The sequence below is a fragment of the Varroa destructor genome, unplaced genomic scaffold (assembly GCF_002443255.2).
Source record: "Varroa destructor unplaced genomic scaffold, Vdes_3.0 BEIS01000002.1, whole genome shotgun sequence".
Lineage (NCBI taxonomy): Eukaryota > Metazoa > Arthropoda > Arachnida > Mesostigmata > Varroidae > Varroa > Varroa destructor.
Genome location: NW_019211455.1, coordinates 15,279,969 through 15,297,879, shown reverse-complemented (window position 1 = coordinate 15,297,879; position 17,911 = coordinate 15,279,969). Strand labels below are relative to the sequence as shown.

At 38.8% G+C, this 17,911-nt stretch overlaps 1 protein-coding gene across 9 annotated transcripts; it reads left to right on the top strand.

Moving 5' to 3' along the window:
• The first annotated feature begins 11 nt into the window (after positions 1 to 11).
• Positions 12 to 17,857, top strand: LOC111244429 (putative peptidoglycan muropeptide transporter SLC46). Of its 9 annotated transcripts, none has more exons than XM_086981126.1 (12): positions 12 to 367; positions 1,337 to 1,727; positions 5,077 to 5,239; positions 8,883 to 9,049; positions 9,483 to 9,574; positions 10,262 to 10,339; positions 12,484 to 12,625; positions 12,992 to 13,357; positions 13,752 to 13,878; positions 14,049 to 14,143; positions 14,476 to 14,704; positions 14,878 to 17,857. In XM_086981126.1, exons 4-12 carry the CDS (start codon positions 9,038 to 9,040, stop codon positions 15,093 to 15,095), a joined length of 1,359 nt encoding a protein of 452 aa, XP_086837252.1. In that variant the 5' UTR covers positions 12 to 367; positions 1,337 to 1,727; positions 5,077 to 5,239; positions 8,883 to 9,037; the 3' UTR covers positions 15,096 to 17,857. The 9 variants fall into 9 exon arrangements, with proteins under 9 accessions (XP_086837252.1, XP_086837251.1, XP_086837253.1 ...); XM_086981125.1 differs by having other exon boundaries at positions 5,020 to 5,239; XM_086981127.1 differs by lacking the exons at positions 1,337 to 1,727; positions 5,077 to 5,239.
• The last annotated feature ends 54 nt before the right edge of the window (positions 17,858 to 17,911 follow it).

The window sequence follows — 17,911 nt, the reverse complement described above, 5'->3', positions numbered from 1 at the left end:
CCACAATCAGTGTCAATATCACGGCAGCCTGCGTGGGAAGAGCAGGGGCAGCCCCATTACTGTATCGCTATACCGACAGAGCAGTACGTCCGTGCAGTTAAATCACGTCGGCGGAAACGTAACACATGCAGACAGATACAGTAAACGTAGACAGTCTATCAGCATAAAAGAGGGGCGGTCCTTTTTATTCTGGTCGTGTGGACGGCGCATATTGTTGAGATCTGACAGCAACAGTCAGCTTAGCCGCCGCCATTGCAGCAGTCTTCTAGCTCTTGGCCTGCTGCTTGCCTCAAACGACCTTACCGACGTGACAGACTCGCTATAACGACGTTGAGTGTGAGTGGGTTAGCGAGCGGAGGATAAGTGAGTAAGTGGACTTGCCGCCTGTTATTGGTTAACTAGCGTCTACTACGGACAACATCTGTTACCGCTATTACTGTAGTAACGAAGTAGTTCTTATGTTCATTCAATACAATGCTCTACGAACAATTGCTGATTCGACAGTGTGTCGGCTGGTACCAATTAGCGGCACGTTCCTTGCGCCACTTCGGTGTAGTGGACCGGTATAGTAGACAGTTACCAGACAGAAAAATACTGTGAAGTGTTTGCGTTAATGTTCTCATATCAAAAGCGCATTTCCCTACTGTCTCCAACTGTCTATAGGCGGAAAAAAACGGAAAGCAACATTGGCCTATAAGGGAGCAGACGATAAATAGAAAAAAAAAAAAGACAAATATCGAGCAACCGGTACCAATAGCCACCCGCAAATCTGTTCATGTTACCTAGCGTCCTATATTACCACAGCTTCAAAGGGTGCACACGAGACGGCAGAAGGCAGCTAATTAGTGGTGGGAGTGAAATAGCGATAGAAAGAGAGAAAAAAAAAGCTTGAAAGGAGATTGCCCGCAAAATCTAGCTAGATAGAGTTGACACCGAAGACACGCTAGACGTTTGAGTAGATATTTCAGTGTTTCAGTATATTGAGATTTTTCGGTAACAATACAAAAGTAGCTATGTCAGCGGAACACGATAGAGGTTAAACACATTTTTACCTACTTACTAAGCAAGCTTGTGAATGATAGAAAAATAAAGGTCGAACAAGATTGACAAAACAACGCGGTTCAGTATACGTGGCTTCCCGTTCCATTAGTGATAGATCGACCGCCATATCGCGGAACCATATCTAGGAACACGGCTGAGTAGATCAATTGCGAAACAAAAGCACTGATTTAGTTGAAAGAAAGTTTTCATCTACAAACTACTAACGCAAACGAGGCAACACATGTGGTCTTCCTCTTTAGGCGTGTTAATGAATTTGTTTGTATTCGGTTTCTAGAAAGCAACGGGTCGGGATATTACTTTTGGGCTGTGCGTACAAACGTGCGTCTACTTCTGTGTAATGTTATGTGCCTGTGCGTGCTCGTGCTTGGAGGCGGCTGAATTCGCTGACAAGCCGTTACTAACAATTGAACAATGATCGACTGCTGTTGTCCATCTGCTCAAATTGACTACGTAGCGAATGAAGACGGGCTATTGTAGGTGACGACAATAAGAAATATAAGTTAACTGCTTGCTTAGTACCTCTCCGAAGGCTATAACGACGATAACAACGTGAAGTTTTGCTGTGGTCAGAGGAGCTTGCTACTGATATTAAGAAAGCAACGAGGTACGCCATTCCTGCTAGCAACATGTCACACCGACCGCTGACTAGCGGTCTTACGGATGAGGTAAGGAATAGACAAATCTCGAGGATCACTTCTGTGTTGAGTTAGTATCAAGTGAACACTTTTGTAGAATTTCGATACTTCCTAGTGCGCTGTAAGCGTCTGCATAAAACCCCCTGGTAAACCTTTACAACTTACAAATGTTCAGTTGGATTTGTGATATATAGTTTGTTGTAGGTCAGCGGTGTTATCTTCTTCATGCGTAATAAGCATTGATAATCGGGCAACAATGAATTCTTCGCGGCTTCTTTTATCGGCAGTTTTACATCGTCTCCAGCGGTGGGATTTCTGTAATGCTAAAACGTCCGCGTGGTTGTTTGTTTCTTATCGTTAGGTGCCGACGGGCAATTGCTGATTAGCCCTCCTTAATTGAATCTTCGACACTGCTTATTTTGAGTTCTCGATTAGCCGTCTTGATCGAGCCTACCTTTCAGCATCGTGCCATCGACGATCCTCTGTCTGAGCTTGTTCTGACTCTTGTTGGATGTCCGATATCGCGACTCCTTGCTTGCTCTATGTAGTATAATTTTATTAATTAGGGATGGTTAGTTAGCGTTGAGACTACCTGTCCTTTTCCTCATAGCCGTGGCTTTATCCATTGTATAGGAGACTGTTTCTGTGCGAACGCGGTTCAAGGAACTTTATGGATCACGAGTGCGTGACCAAATAGCGCACTCAGTATTTTCGTGGGCAGCGGACCTTGCCAAGCGATGATATATAAGTACTATACTGATGTATACGAAAGGGGATCAAATGACTGAGGCAAGTGACCCACAATGGAACGGATAAGGCCACTAATAGGCTGCTCGTCTTCCATATCTGTCTTAGTTAACTCTTTTTACTTTTATCAGTTGAGTTTTTTTCATCTTTTTTCTTTGTTGTTTTTACGAACTAAACTTGTTCTTCTTACTTCACGGAGGACTATGCCATGAATTGACCTACGACGACGGGATGCACTTACAAAGTTATTTACATATGTTAACGTATTTCATGTTCAGCCGTTGTTTGTTTGTGTATGTTGCTTTGCTTTCCTTAATTAAAGATGTCCTCTTCGTTCTGCCCATTGACCCGGCGAAGTTGTCGCCGGTTGTTACTCCCTCGTCCACCGATGCAAACTTGCGACAGAAATCGTCCACGTATCTAAAGTCGTCGTTTCTGTTTCGCCGTTACCCCTGTGTTAAGCATTAGGGTTCCTGCGACTGCCATTCTTACATTGGTTTGGTGCCTTTTTGGCGTTATGTCTTTTTATGGAAACGATAAACAAAAAAAGAAGCATCTCCGCGATAATCATATACTAAGGACCTTCATTAACGTAAGCAAGCTGATGCGTTTGCTTGAGGAATCGAAAATTAATTTCGAATTAAAATTGCAGCTTATTTGTTTCAGTATATTTCCTCTGCAAGATTTGAATTGATTTGCTTTTATTCTACCAGCTAAGTAAGGTCATACCCTAAGGTTTATATTACTTTATGAAAAACGTAATATTCAATATTATATAGATTAGCCGTAAGGTGAAGGTATCATTAGGTAAAGAGCGGATAGTTATTTCCTTTTGCCCGTGAATTTCAGTCGAACCGCAACAACCTATATACGTCGTTACGTGCATATGTCCGTACGGAAATATTTCGCCTTTTTCTAATAACCAGAATATTCGAAGTAAGCGAAACACGCAACCGATTTTTACGCTAGATAATATGCAGTCATAGTTTTAGCTTTCGTATAAAAACTGTAGATAATTCTACGTCTGTTAAAGAAAACACTTGCACTTTGTTCGTGTTGATGGCAAATTTCGTTTAATCGATGTAGGTCCTAGATCGATTTTGTCTATAGACGACGTTGTACCATAACTGGAGCTCTTCTTCGAATACGCAGTTCTATTTATTATAAAATCATACATACAACCGCTACTACCAGTTGTGATTCAAATTGCTTAAAGATGAATGTTCATAGTGTTAGCCATTTACGTATTTGATCTTTCAGAAATGAATAAACGAAGTACTTGAACGCCTATTTTAACGAATGCTAATTCCATTGTAAAATGTAGGCATGTGAGCAAGCTTTTATTCAAAAGTTACGGCAAGAGTTCCAATCAAAAGAAGTACTTTACTTTGTTGACAGTGTTGTGTGCTAACTGTGTCAGTAGCACTCCGTTCGACAATAAACACTCACAAATGAACTACAACTAAATATGGAATATTGTGTTTTATAAGACCAAACCTGATAATTTATTCCGTTTCTTTTGCTTGTATCATTTATAGATTGGTGTATTTCACTATGTCAATTGAACATATATGCTCAACTGTCACTGCTGATACTATCTTAGTGAATATTCCACAATAATTTGCTACTATACTAACTGTAGAGAAGTGAGAATTAGAATGGTTTACTGGATAAAAAATCATCGTATTAACATGTGTCCTGTTAGTCGTGGTGTCCCGGAATGAGCTGTTTTTGTACCAAAAAAAAGTTTGCCTGTCTCTCCGTCAAGACGCTATTTCTTTGGATACCTTTCCATAGACAGTACGGTACTGATTGGTGCCAACTATGAATATACACAGTCATTAGACATTGGTTGTTTCTCATTAAAAATGTAGTAATTATTAATGACAATCATATTTGGGAGCAGGTTATGATAACAGTGGCTTAAGACAACCTTTACAGAAATGGTGTGTGGCGGTGGCGGGTGGATCCGAAATGATCTAACAGTTCACCAGTGAAGTTGCACTTTACTTAGTGTTACGTACAGATCGATTATAATTTCGTGGGACACACACGTGCGTAAGCCTCTTTACTAACCTTCGTAAGCTCGTAAAATGTTTATATCAGCTTTGCGTTTCATCTGACGTTTTTACAGAAGATATTTTACCGCTTCAACGCGCTTTCTAGCATAATGCGAATTGTGCATTGATAGCTCCATTATGTACCTACATTTTTGTTTTAATCGAGATCTAGGGCGACAAAAGGGAAAGGCAAGGCTAAAAAAATACCCAGAGGGAAATGATCGTCTTGGCTGATGGTCTTGCAGATGATCGTGTGAGAACAAAACGCCGTCCAGTCAATGCGGTAGTTCTCTGTAGCAGGATAGCAGGCTGCTGTACTGAGTAGTTTAAATATATGAAAACTCTACGAGAGAAGAAAAAAACGCTTTCAAGAATTAACCTGACACGCACGATATACCCGTTCTCTACCAGCAAGTGTTTTATTTTTCTTTGTTTTTTTTTTTTTTTTTTTAATTAATATTACCTGCAAAAGAGTTGCTCCTTCTTACGCCTGAATTCGTCCTAAACATTGACAGTTTTCCAATTCAACAAAATTCCGAGTGTGCTGGCGATTTGGCGCTTGTGTTCGACAGCTGATGATCGTCGAAGTCCATCAGGTTTGCACTGAGCACAGAAATTCATATGAAGCTACAAAATGGAGCTCAACGGCCACATCGATGATACGATCATGCTTACGGCGGCTGCGTAGCGGCGCAGACACTTCCAGCCAGGTCAACCCAACCACTGCCTTCGAAAGTACGTCGCAGAGCACCATTAATTAACTTTTTTAATTTGGTAACTAGTTCCGCTACCACATATACTGCTAAAGCTCCTGTGCTTTGAATAGTTTCCATCGTACCTGTGTATTTCTAATACATTTTCTACTTTTTGTTGCTATGCTAAACGACTGATACGGAATTATGGATACGATTGGAGGGATACGGCAAAGGTGACGTGCTTTTACATTTTTTCGATCGGGGCAGCTCATGGCTCATACAGAGTTTCAGTTCGCACAATAGTGCATATGCCTCAAAAGCTGAGACACAGGCACGACTATGGAATAGAGCTTTCGGCACTAGGAAAGTATGATAGCATTACACAGACGTAGCCCAAGTCTGACGGGACTGATGCGTAGACATGAATGATTTCTGATGATACCTCTGTGGTTTATTTGTCTAGTCAATAATAATATAGAATGCTGCAGAACCGCCATTACTTTTGTGAGACAGACTACTCAAAAAACGGGTTGTTTATCATCGTTTTCCATTGCTTGGTTTAATAAATAATCAATTTGAACACGAAAACTTAATATGCACGTGTCTATGGGGTGACTCAAGTCTATCTGATTTTGTTAAGGTAATTGGCTTACGGTTGATTTTTGGACGGTACAGAACATACAGAATTCCACGTGTTTATCACTGATTGATATAGCTTGCAGAGATCTATCGCATTGCATAGATCAAAATCTGTCATAAAGTAAGCGATTTTTTGAAAAACTCTCCTTGTTGGAGGTTTCCGGCTTTACAACAAAACATTATGAACACTAGAAAATTAAGAGCAAACTAAAGTAAGCAGTTTAAACAAAATTGAGTTTTCTATGTTTCTTTTTATGGATGGTAAATGCATGATTTTTATGGAATTTCGTTTGCCTCCTCTTATCGCAGAGGGTATATGCCCCCAGTCATATAGGCTGGCTAATTTTCTTTATATTTTAACAAAAAATCTAGTGGGGAAAACATTTCACCATTGTACTGCACTTAAAAAGTGCATCATTTCAAATTAGTGGGGGCACAGTTGCTTGATTCAAGGCGTGGTGTTGTTATCGGCCTGTACACTGTTCTAGAATTTTTGTCGTGTTAATTTTAGGCTATAATAAATCTGAGTATTTCAATTCCATTGTAACTCGCAACCTGTTAACATTATTAATCACTCACAGAATTGCTTGCTTACTAAAAATGTCCAGGCTATTTTCATAGGCGTAAATTAAACTAACGCAAAAAATCAAATAAATGATTTTTTTTTGTACATTTCTGTGGTAAGAACCTTTGCGCGTGATATTTCTGCATGCTGCCCAGTGGATGCTGTGTATATGTATGCTTCTTTAGAACCTTTGATTTGCTCGAAACTGCTTTCTTTAAATGGCAAGCTATTTTTGTTAGCTGACTGTGTCATTCAGCGTCCGTTATCACGCCAGGACAACTCGTACCTACTAAAATTCAGTTGCTGATTCATCCGGGAGTAAGGTACCGATAGTATCCAGCTGATATTAGCATCGATCATCATATTTACGCTAATACCTCATTATAATATAAGAGGTTTGCTGGTTTGAACCTCACCAGTACTGGTAAGCATGCTGAATCGAATCCTGTGTCAAAGATATAGCATAAATCACTCTTACAATTCCTGTCGCCATATTATACTGCTTTACTCCGTAATTTTCAAAGAAATTCTACTCGTGTACTGATTAAATTTCTCTAAAATTTTCGTATAGGCTTAGATGAGGTAATACCTTAACTCGAAACTTGAAATTTCAACCTATTTCGGGTTTGTCTTACACCGATAATTTAAGTTCAACGATTGTTCTTGGCGATCTGTTTGGGTTTGCTATATATTCTTTTGTTTCCCATCTACAAACAGCAGAATGTTATTTGACGTACTTCAGTTATGATCCGCAACAGACATTTACGTCATTGTAGAAATATCCAGTATCCGCTTCATTTAAAATGTGTTCTATTTATTACATAGTATTCTATAACTAAAACTGCTTTATATTCTATTTTAAAATAGAATATCAAAGACACAGAACTTCGTTCTAGTTCTCACGCCACTCAGATACTGCGAAAATCATTAATTCGATAAGGAAATATCCAAGGAAGCTTATATAAACTTTTCTTATTTAAAAATATGCTTTCATATTACACGGTACACAGTGTTGATATCTTTACGTGACGCTTATTTGTTCGTTCGCAGCGTTGTTGTTGTTGTTGTTGTTTAGAATTTACTAAAGTCACCCGCATCATTGTCGGGTGCTAATAACAGAAGGGCTTATGCTGCTGTTTACCTGATAGTTACTTGATGATCAAATACGCCTACAGCTGAAATTTACCATCGTGGTAGACACCACGTCTAGTCACTTTGACTAAGCGTATGTAGAAACTAAATAGCGAAGCAAACTTTATATACAATGTTATTGGAAGAAATGCTGGACACTTGCTAGGATAGTTCCATAGGAAATACCTATTTAAAAGAACATCGTACATGAAGCATATTGGTTTTCCGAAAGCACTAAACAATTCATTATTATGCATCTCGTTGTTGCCATAATAGAAAGATAGTTGTTGGAAATCCAAGCATCCATAAGCGAACATCTCAGAAATCTAGTTCAGTCATCAATATCTACCCATATGTATCTGACATCGCACGAGACTCCTATATAGAATCCTTGGTTTGACAATCATTGTGTCTCAGACATACACTATGGTTTTTTTTTCGGGGTTGAAATGATCGTACACTAATTAGAAGCCGTAGCAGCGTCAAGATATAGCTTTCGCGTTTTAACCTAATTCCGCCGGTTTTGTCGGCCGCGGTTACCAAAACAAGAACCTAGTGTAATTTTCATTTTATCTATTCCGAACATAGCTCCGGCTATATATTATAAACTACAATTACTAGAAGACTATTATCAATTTCGACAGTTATAGCTGGCGCAATAAGTCATTATTACAGATGTTCCATGAGAAAATTACTAAAACATCCACTCCTGTATCTCTTACAGACGATTCTACCGTCGCGACTTCTTGTGGTGCTTTGCTTTCTTGTCTTTCTTCGTTCCTATAGCTTCCAAGAGACATAAATCAAAAGACCGTTACTAGGCCATCGTTCGATGCTACCTGGATGGTGTCCTAGCACGTGCATTAGGCCCAACATTCAACCGAATGTTACCCCCATTAATAGTACAGATTTCTTCTTAAACGGTTGCTGTTCATTGCATTATATGGACATACTTCAATATTCATTTTCTATTGGCTTTACTGTTGTATGGGCTTCGATTTTAAATCGTCTAGCTTCGCTTTCGTTTGTTTTGTTTTGGTCTATGAAGCGATAGTCAACAAACTCTGTATTCGGATTCGCTCGTTCGAGGCAACCTTAAATCAGCATAGCTTAAGTATCTTCCGATTCAAGTTATATAATAATATTAACCGGTCAATAGTGCTATTCAGAGCTAAATCATGTGTGCGTTTAAGCATGGTCAATAACTAAGAACGTACACATGAATAATTACTTGCTTACAGATAGTATGCCAAACGAACATTGCCGATAATTATATAAATTAATTTAACACTGTTTGCCGCTATAATTTTTTTTTTTCGCTGTTTTCGCATATTTTAATGCTACACAGGATGACGACTACGAAGAAGATGAGCTATCAACTGGATCGGATACAAATTGGCTTCGATTCATCCTGGGACTACAGCTTGAACTGTTTTTGTTTATGTATGCGATGTCATATTCGATGCGATTAGTCATCACTCAGGACTGGTTCCTTTACAAATCATGTTTATCGAGGTAAGATATTTTTGCATCTGGCATTGACCCCTTACCCTTACTTATTTTAGCTTGTTGCTAGTGGCCTCATTGAAGTGGGGGTCCGCTCTTTTCGAGAGAATGAAAATAGTCAACTAGTTTAGTTAGGGCACATCATGAATCTCCTAACAATCTGTACTTTATCTCTGTAGTATTGTTGTCCTCATTCGGGCAGGGTTACAATAGGTTAGATTAGATAAAAGTAGAGATTAGACAGTTAGGTTGGCATTCATGACACGGACGGGATCGACTTTCCTGCTACCGGCCTTTTCGTCATCCTTTTAAGGCCAAGTGTTATCTTGTTGTTAGTAAAGAAGTCAACACATAAATCTAGCTAGGTCTGAATCTTCTGAGCTGATCTGCTTTACAGCCATGCATTGGGTATCCTTATTTTCATGTGTAACCGTCATATTAGCTGTATGACATATATCCAACCGATTCGGGCAATCAGCTTTGTCAGGCACACTTACGATTCCTTGGCGTCCGCTTGACATTATTGGAAAACGGGTGCGTCATATGACAGGCTAACATTGAGTTTCAGAAACTGTGTATACTTGTTAGAAGTAACAGAATTGTTTTCTATTATTATATTCCATTTGAAATCATGTCAGGAAATTTCAATTCAACTTAGTACGTTCTTTCATAATAAAGATATGTGCCGCGCAAAACGACGTACCCTGCCGCAAACTTGGCTAGCAGCTGTTGATGCTCTCTGGAATAACGGATAATGTAGTAAAAATAGATGAAAGAAACAAATCTAAAAATACCTTTGTAGACGTTTTCTCATGATCAATTAGCGAATTTCCAACAGGCAGTTAAAATACCGTGATTGGTCCCTTTATGGGCATGTAATGGTCCATACGAAGTAAAAAACTAAAGGCATATACGAATCTGTACGGTAGTCTGAAAATATTAACTATTCGTCAAATACGGGCTACGCTTTTTAGTAGGTAATGGTAATGGTATGAGGCAGACGTTTCGGAACAATAACTTAAGTGCATGGATGTCTGCTAAGAATTTTTCGTATCGCTTTAGAATAGTTGCAAGAATAACTTAACCAAAAATTTATCTTGATGTCAAGCTATCGTATAAAGAATATCGTGTTATCGATGTATTACTATGACACCTATATGGCAACCAGTGTTGGACTTCAGTTTTAAAATTTGAATCATTATTTGCTTTTTTTCGCTGTAGGTTCAACTATAATGAGAGTTTGTGTCATCAAATTCTTGATCGGGACAATGAGAGTTCAGATAAAACGGCAATTACACGGTAAGCGAACAGACCATTCTTCACCAGACCATTCAGAAAAATGAGTGCTGAATTTTCTGTTTTAATAATTTGTTACAATCTCGCAGCTAAAACGTGATAAAATATATTAAGAAAATTTGCAGTCAGCGGGACATTTTGGACGAACCTGAGACGAGTCAAAAGTTACGACTCAAACGAGACCATTTCAAAAGCTAATTTTCTCCGGAGTTCCTTTATTAATCTGCAAAGCAAGTTAAGGATTCAAACGGAAACGGCTTGACAGCCGGCAATAGATATAGGAATATTGAAGATGTCTACAGGTAGTGAGCGAAACAGACAACTACTTGGACGGTTAAAAATCACAAGTTCATTCTGTTGTGGGATTCGCAAGTGTGTTCTGATAGAAGAACGTAGTAAGCATTGTGATTTATCGGTAACTTTATCGGTAGGGCTCCTATGAACGAAACGATTACGGGCTCAGCGTCATAAAGATCAATGGGCTTTTTGATTGCGGCGCTGTGGGGACTAGTTAGAAGAACGGATGGCCTAGGTCCACTAGTTTAAAAGTGTAGGGCTATATAAATTTTGTACATTGAAAAAGAATAATTTTTTACATATTTCTTCATATTCTGGGTTAACTTTCGCCAACCAGACACAAAGATAGTTCATCTTTATTTTATAATTTTCATTACGCATACGTATTCGTTATATATATGTATATATGTTCGTTACGGTTGCCTTCTGAAAAGTGCCTTGCACACTCATTAATGATTAGCGCGTGGACATCGAACACTGGGTAGCGTGGATCGCACACACTAAAAAACACCCCTTAAATTTAGATGGATCGTGAAGTATATGAGCTAAGCTGTACCGTTGTTGGACTGCTACTAGTAAAAAAATATTAGGTGCACTTTATTCATTACAATCGTAAAAAACATTGATATTTAAAGTAAGATACACTGCCGAAAAGTCCAGAGATATTACATGCGCTAGTAGCAGCACATCCAGCAGCTAAAGTTACCACAATAATAAAACACGTTACACTAAATTGAATAAAAGTAGACTACACTTTACCTGTGTCGAGATTATAAACTACTTGAGTTGCTCGAAATTGACAGTTTACGGCAATGCAGGTGAAAATTTGCTTGGAGAAACCCAGAAGCAGGCTCCAGTACGGTACGACGGCAAATTCACGACTGAGAAACAACAGTTCGAAATGACAGTTTATCAGTACAATCCAAAAGTGCATTTCTAATAATCCTTCTATTTCAATCAAGGCGTTAGTTCAATGTGAGCAGATGTGCTAGTTCACGGATTGTTCACGAAGGCCATAGGGACGCATCGTATATCACAAAAGTCGAGCAAATATTCTTCAAGAACATTCAAATTAAGAAATTTAATTCGGTAATTCCTCCTGAATTCTTTCAAGAATAAAGCAGTAGGTCGTCTTTACAAGAAGATATTTATCATTCATGAAAAATCAATCGCGCAAATGCTCGCTAACTTGCTCACTATCTACAGGATGCGCCTTGTGTGAATGAAAGCAAATTTCTGTTCGATGTTCATGTCCCGAGTGACGGAAAATGGTTGTACGATCGTGAATAAGTTAGATGTCTGAAAAAATATACATCTTCAAGCAATATTGTGCATTGGGTTATACAAGCCGATTAATGTAGATACACTGTTTAAGATAAAAAAGCATTCTGCGGTGAATATACATGCCGTACAACTCCGATTTGAGGCTATTAGATTACTACGCATAAAACATTATTAAGCAAAATCCAACAACTCTTGATATGGTAACGTCGACTCGCGTTTATATCAACGAAAACGTTTGCACATCTATAAAAGGATCATTTGAAACGACCTTATGAACGGCTTGAGCCCCGAAGCGTGTAATTGTGCAGGGTGGTGTTTAAATTGAATAAACTTGAATGCGCGAAGTGGCACTTCTAGAACATATAAACATATTCGTTCAAATAGAAGAACTCATAACAAATAGTGCGGATTTAGATACCCCGTTATGTATACTGGTAAAAAAAAACATTCGTTAGCTAGATATTTCCTCTGAATTTACTCCTCATGCCACTCGCAACGCAACAGAATGCGCTGAGTGAATGCTGTGGGCTGCTGCCGGTAATTAACTTTAACTGTGTTTTTTTTAGGGTTGCAAACATGTACAATTTGTGTCTGTTCCTTGTCCAGTTTGTTCCCGCTGGCCTTCTTTCGATCTTTATTTCACCTTTTGCTGATATCTATGGCCTAAAGGTACCACTTATGATAGCCACAGCCGGAGGATGCGTTCAGGTAAGTGCACACATAGGGTGACCTTATACGTGTAGTTTCGCTAGCGTTTTCAGCAACATATTTAATTATCCGATCTTTTTCGATGTAACCCAAAATAGCAAATATCTCGTAGATAGATTCGTAGCTCGAGGCTACCGGTAGAAGAATTACCACTCTTATGTATATATTTATACCGACTATGCTCAATATATAAGTTTTACTTATATAAATATGTATAGTCAAGGCAAAGCGCCTTGAGGTTCTACTTCTCTGTTGTTCCAAAATTTAATTGCCTCAGTCTGTGCTGAGGATACCCTATCACTAATACCTAGGCATGAATTCAATTTTAAATCTGCATTCTTAATTTTGTCTTTGATTATTTTGTAGGACCTTCTAACGATTCTGACAACCGTAACGCCATCACTCCCAACTGTTCTAACAGCTTTGTGCGCTATACCGAACGGTATGACCGGCGGCCTCGTGATTACCTGCGCCTCTGTGTATTCACACGCCGCGAGGAACTCGGCGGAAAATACGAAGACCGTCCGATTCGCCGTTATTATCACAGCGTTGACTCTCGGCTTCCAGTTGGGAATGTTCGTCAGTGGACAGATCTTTGCATTCTCGCACAAGAAACACGTTTCTGTATTCATCACCTCGGCCATCATTCTCGGCTCCTGCCTTGTATACCTTTGGATAGTGGTGCCGCTTGGTGATGAGATTCGCAATGCCACACGTCACGAACTCATCCGAGTATGTTTATCCAGCGCGATCCAATAAAAATAAGTATAGAATAGGAGCTGATAGTTAATTGAATATACGTTGTGCTGCTAATCAGTACCTGAGATAGTCTCGTAGGCTGCTAATGCCAGCTAGTTTCATTGAAGTCTTCAGTGCGCTAAACGAGCTTGCCTTGATCTTACAAAGAGCTCACAAGTTATTTCTTTCGTTTAACTTAAAATTAGTGAAAAACACTGTTATCTTATGTTAAATAAAGGACTGGCGTTGCGATTTCAGTATAATACCTGAAAACTAATGAGCTATTTGCAAGCTAGTCTCCTCCAATCTAATAAGCGTTGCCAATATATATATTATGTATTTACCTCGTTTTGATCGTATTTGTTGGGTTTTGGATGGGCTTATTCAGGATCTTTGTCGCGTTGACAACTTCACTGAGGGCTTTAAGGCAGTCTTCCGGCAAAGGCCAGGCAGAAATCGTAAAAAATTGCTCCTGCTTATGGCTTCCATGTGGTTCGTCCTTTTTAATAGCGAAAGTAAGTCTTACGTCGAACGCAACATATGGTCGAACAGCAATTTGTGTCCATTACTTATAATGTGTTAACGACTCTTATAATATGCTTAACTGTCCTTCAAAGGCAATTCTATCGCTGTTTGGTACATGCATTAATGTAGTTACGTGTACTTCTAACGATGAAAATTTCAGCTGCACGAAATATCAATTATTATTATACGAAAAAACGCTACAATTGGAATCCGACAGATTTCTCCAACGTTACAGCGGCATTTGGAATATTTCAGGTACGTTTAGGCTTAGTAACCGTATCGGTAAGAGGCAAATCATGCCTAATGGTTAATACCAGTATGACAGCAGGGCCAATACAAAGACGGAATAGTTACACAGTAGATCTCAACAAATACCACCTCTTAGAGCAAACTGTTCCTTTGGTGCTTACCGTGTGCTGAACATCCAGTTGAACTGATGACCGAGTATTTCACACTATGGATCACTTTACATACAAAATCAAGGAACCTGCTTGAAATTTATTTGAGATCGTTTTCGGTATGATTCCCTGCTACAATATTTATTCAGGATTCATGGATTTAACTATGCGATATTTTTCCTGCTTCAGCTGGTTGCAACGGCTACTTGTATCGCTGTGTTTAGTCGCGCTCTTCGCCTGTCAGATCCCGCATTCGCTTGTATTGGAGTGGTAGCATTCATGGTGCAAAATGCTGTGAAAGCATTCGCGGATAAAGAACGGCTCTATTATCTTGGCTATACGTTCGGCGTGCCCGGAGGTACCGCGGCTGTCGGTATTTCTGCGGCTGCCTCCCGTATCATCGGACCCTCTGAGACGAGTACGTTTTGCTTAGAGCATTTTCACCTATTTCTTTACTATGTTCCGTATTTTTCATGCGAAGATAAAAGATTTCCCTTATTTTACGAGTAGGACTAACGTGATTTTCCTCTTCTTGCTTTTTTGAACTCTGTGCGATTCTGGTGACGCCTGATTCCTTGATACGTCTCGCAGCGAAAGTGTTTTCGTTCTGGACGACGTGCGAATCTCTGGTACCGGCCATTGGTGATGTGATATCATCTCTATTGTTTAACGCCTTCCTGGGGGTCTTTCCGGGATTGCCATTCCTGCTGGGAGCTGTACTGCAATTGATTCCTCTGGGCGCACTAATCTATTGTATTCGACATCCAGAGATTGAACAAGACGAGTTCGTACATCGACGACTGACATAAGAGCCACTGCGCTGCCGAATTTGACTTAGTGGCAAAGGTTCCGGCCCGGAGACAGCGGACATCGATTACAGTGGTTTACAAACAAGGAAGTAATATCAAGCCCCCAATTGATGGTAGTAGCTGTATCCGCCCTTTTTTTTGATGATGCTACTGGTGAGTAGAGGGAAAAGCTACATCGAGGTGTTGATTGTTTATTATGATCGACTGGATCAACGACTTCGAGAGACATGTTGAAGTAAAGATTCTGCGGCGAGTAGTGGTCATCACAAACGAACTGAAGACCGGGTACGGCCTGAATAAATAAACCCATTCTGGTCGTGGGTACTTTAACGTAGCAGCAACATTAGCTGGATGCATCCTCTAAATTCATCGACATAAATTTCAGCACAAAAATAACTTGGCATTTTCTTAATTAGGAAAGGCCAGCAGCCGCCTAGATTACCTTGCTTTGTCCATTAGTGTCGCGTATTTTATTGTGTTCGATTAGTTTGGCAATTAAGTTCCTGTTGAAACCCGCTAGTACTTTTTAGCGACGTTAGTTAATATCTATCTCATCTCAGTGGATTTGTTCTGTTCTTTTCAACGATATAGATATTGCTCATTGCGATTGGCATTTTATCTGCAAATACGGGATATTATTATTGATTTCGAGCAAATATGTTCAACTCTACCGAGCTTGTATATGTAGAAATTCTGTCGTGATGGTGACGAGAATAAAAATGATGATAAACTCAACGCGACACGGCGTCAAAAGCACGAGGAGATAATCACCATAGAATCGAAATACTAACTATAACAATTGATATAAACAAGACGAAGAACGTGATAAATACATTCCCAACGGCTGGTAAGGCCTGTCTACATATTGTGCATCTGATCAAAATCTGTGTACTCATCATGTGATGTGATACTTATAGCATATGGAGACAAGTTTGATAGATCGAAAAGAAGCCGGTTTACTTAGATAAAAAGGTTAAAGAAACAGCGCCCGGGTCGCTGCCCGTACAGAGCCTATTCTATAACGCGTTTTACTCTTAACAACGCTATTTTCCGACCTATTAATAACCAAAGAAAGGCATACATACACTCAATACGCAGTGATACAAGATAAAAAATATAGATATGTTATTACTACAAGCTCTATTAACTGTTGTGTGAATGTGGCATATTGATAAGCCCATATTTTTATTGCATTGTCACTAGCTTGGTATTAGTATAATTCCGAGAGCCTATTTATACATGTATTCATAATGAAGATGTAAAGCAGAATTTTTCACGGTCTCTTTACATCCTTCGAAATGTTTTATTTACTAAATCGGATATAACTTTATTGAATTATAAGCTACATAGATAGCTCCTGAAAGAAAAATGCTCTTCGGTTGATATCATTACTTCTATCGTTATTACTGATAATATGCCTGTTTCCTTCAATGTATCTAGGAATTCTTATAGACGGATATGCCAGCACGAGCTAACAAAAAAAGATTGCGAATTGATGTACTTAATTGTTTTTTAATAACCTAAGACAACTTTTCAAACAACTAACTGGCGAAATACATTATCTACCGTACAAATATGCACGTGTAATTATCTTTATAATAAGTCATAAATACAAACGTTGCAAATTTACTGTGATCTCCAATAATTACCATTTAATAATTTCCGTGCCAATTCAGATCGATCCGCTGCTTAGCACCATTTACAACCTATTGGCTTCCAGCTTTGCTACTAAATTTTATAGGGAAATAGCATAAACTGTAATGAAGTAAAAAATCACTTAGTCCGAATCATCTACAGGCGGGGTCAAAATGTTAACAGCACTATCAATCACAATTCGATCGCAACTAAAGAAGACGTTTACTGATTACTACGTAATGCGCTGCGTTGGGCTTCGTCCAATGCAGATGCTAAAATCAATAGCTGAGTTAACTAAAAGCTACAACATTTTCGATAAAAATTAACAATAAATGTCAATGAAATAACTATCTTTTTCACTGAGTCTTCCACTGAACATTTCCAACTATTTCGTGTCCGTTCTTTATGCTTATAAACAGACGAAAAAGAAGAAACGTTGTTATGACAAAACCAATCTACTACTACATCGACGAGTTATTCGCAAGAAGCGTAAAACGTCGAAAAGCTTGTACGCTTACCAACTATTCCGCTATAATAGAACCCAACGAAGGTCAAAATGTGTATTCGGTTCGTAGTCTCAAAAAGCTGAAAACAAAAACGATTCCCAGAACGATTTAGTCTTCTTCTGCTATAATCTGCCGAACATATGTATACGACTAAAGTTTCTGCCGTCGGAACCGCACTCCTTATTCAATAGTAACGTGTGTCTATTTCTCAAATCAGGACAAAATTATGTTACTATACAATATTATACGTACAATATAGCTAAAATAATATATACATATGATACGTTAATGTCTGTTAGTGAAGTTGCTCGCTGGCGGAACGTATGCTTATCAGGTCGATAATGAATGGACGAAAAGATGATCGTGTGTGGGATAAACAGAATTTAAGTAAATATAAAAAATATAATTAAAAAAAAAGCTTACCGCAAGTCAGTCTACCAAATAAGTATATTTTAACTAACTATTGCATGTATATGGAACAGGGGCGCCCTAATTATTCTAACACCGTTACCTGTCAGCTATATTATTTTCAGCCCTTTGAAAATCGGGCTCAAAAAACTGTTATCAAACGCACCAGGTTACTACAAACAAATAAAGGGTTTAACGATGACTTCATCCTTATATTGGTTATCTTCTATTATAAATATACATCGATTGTAAAATAGATGCTGATGT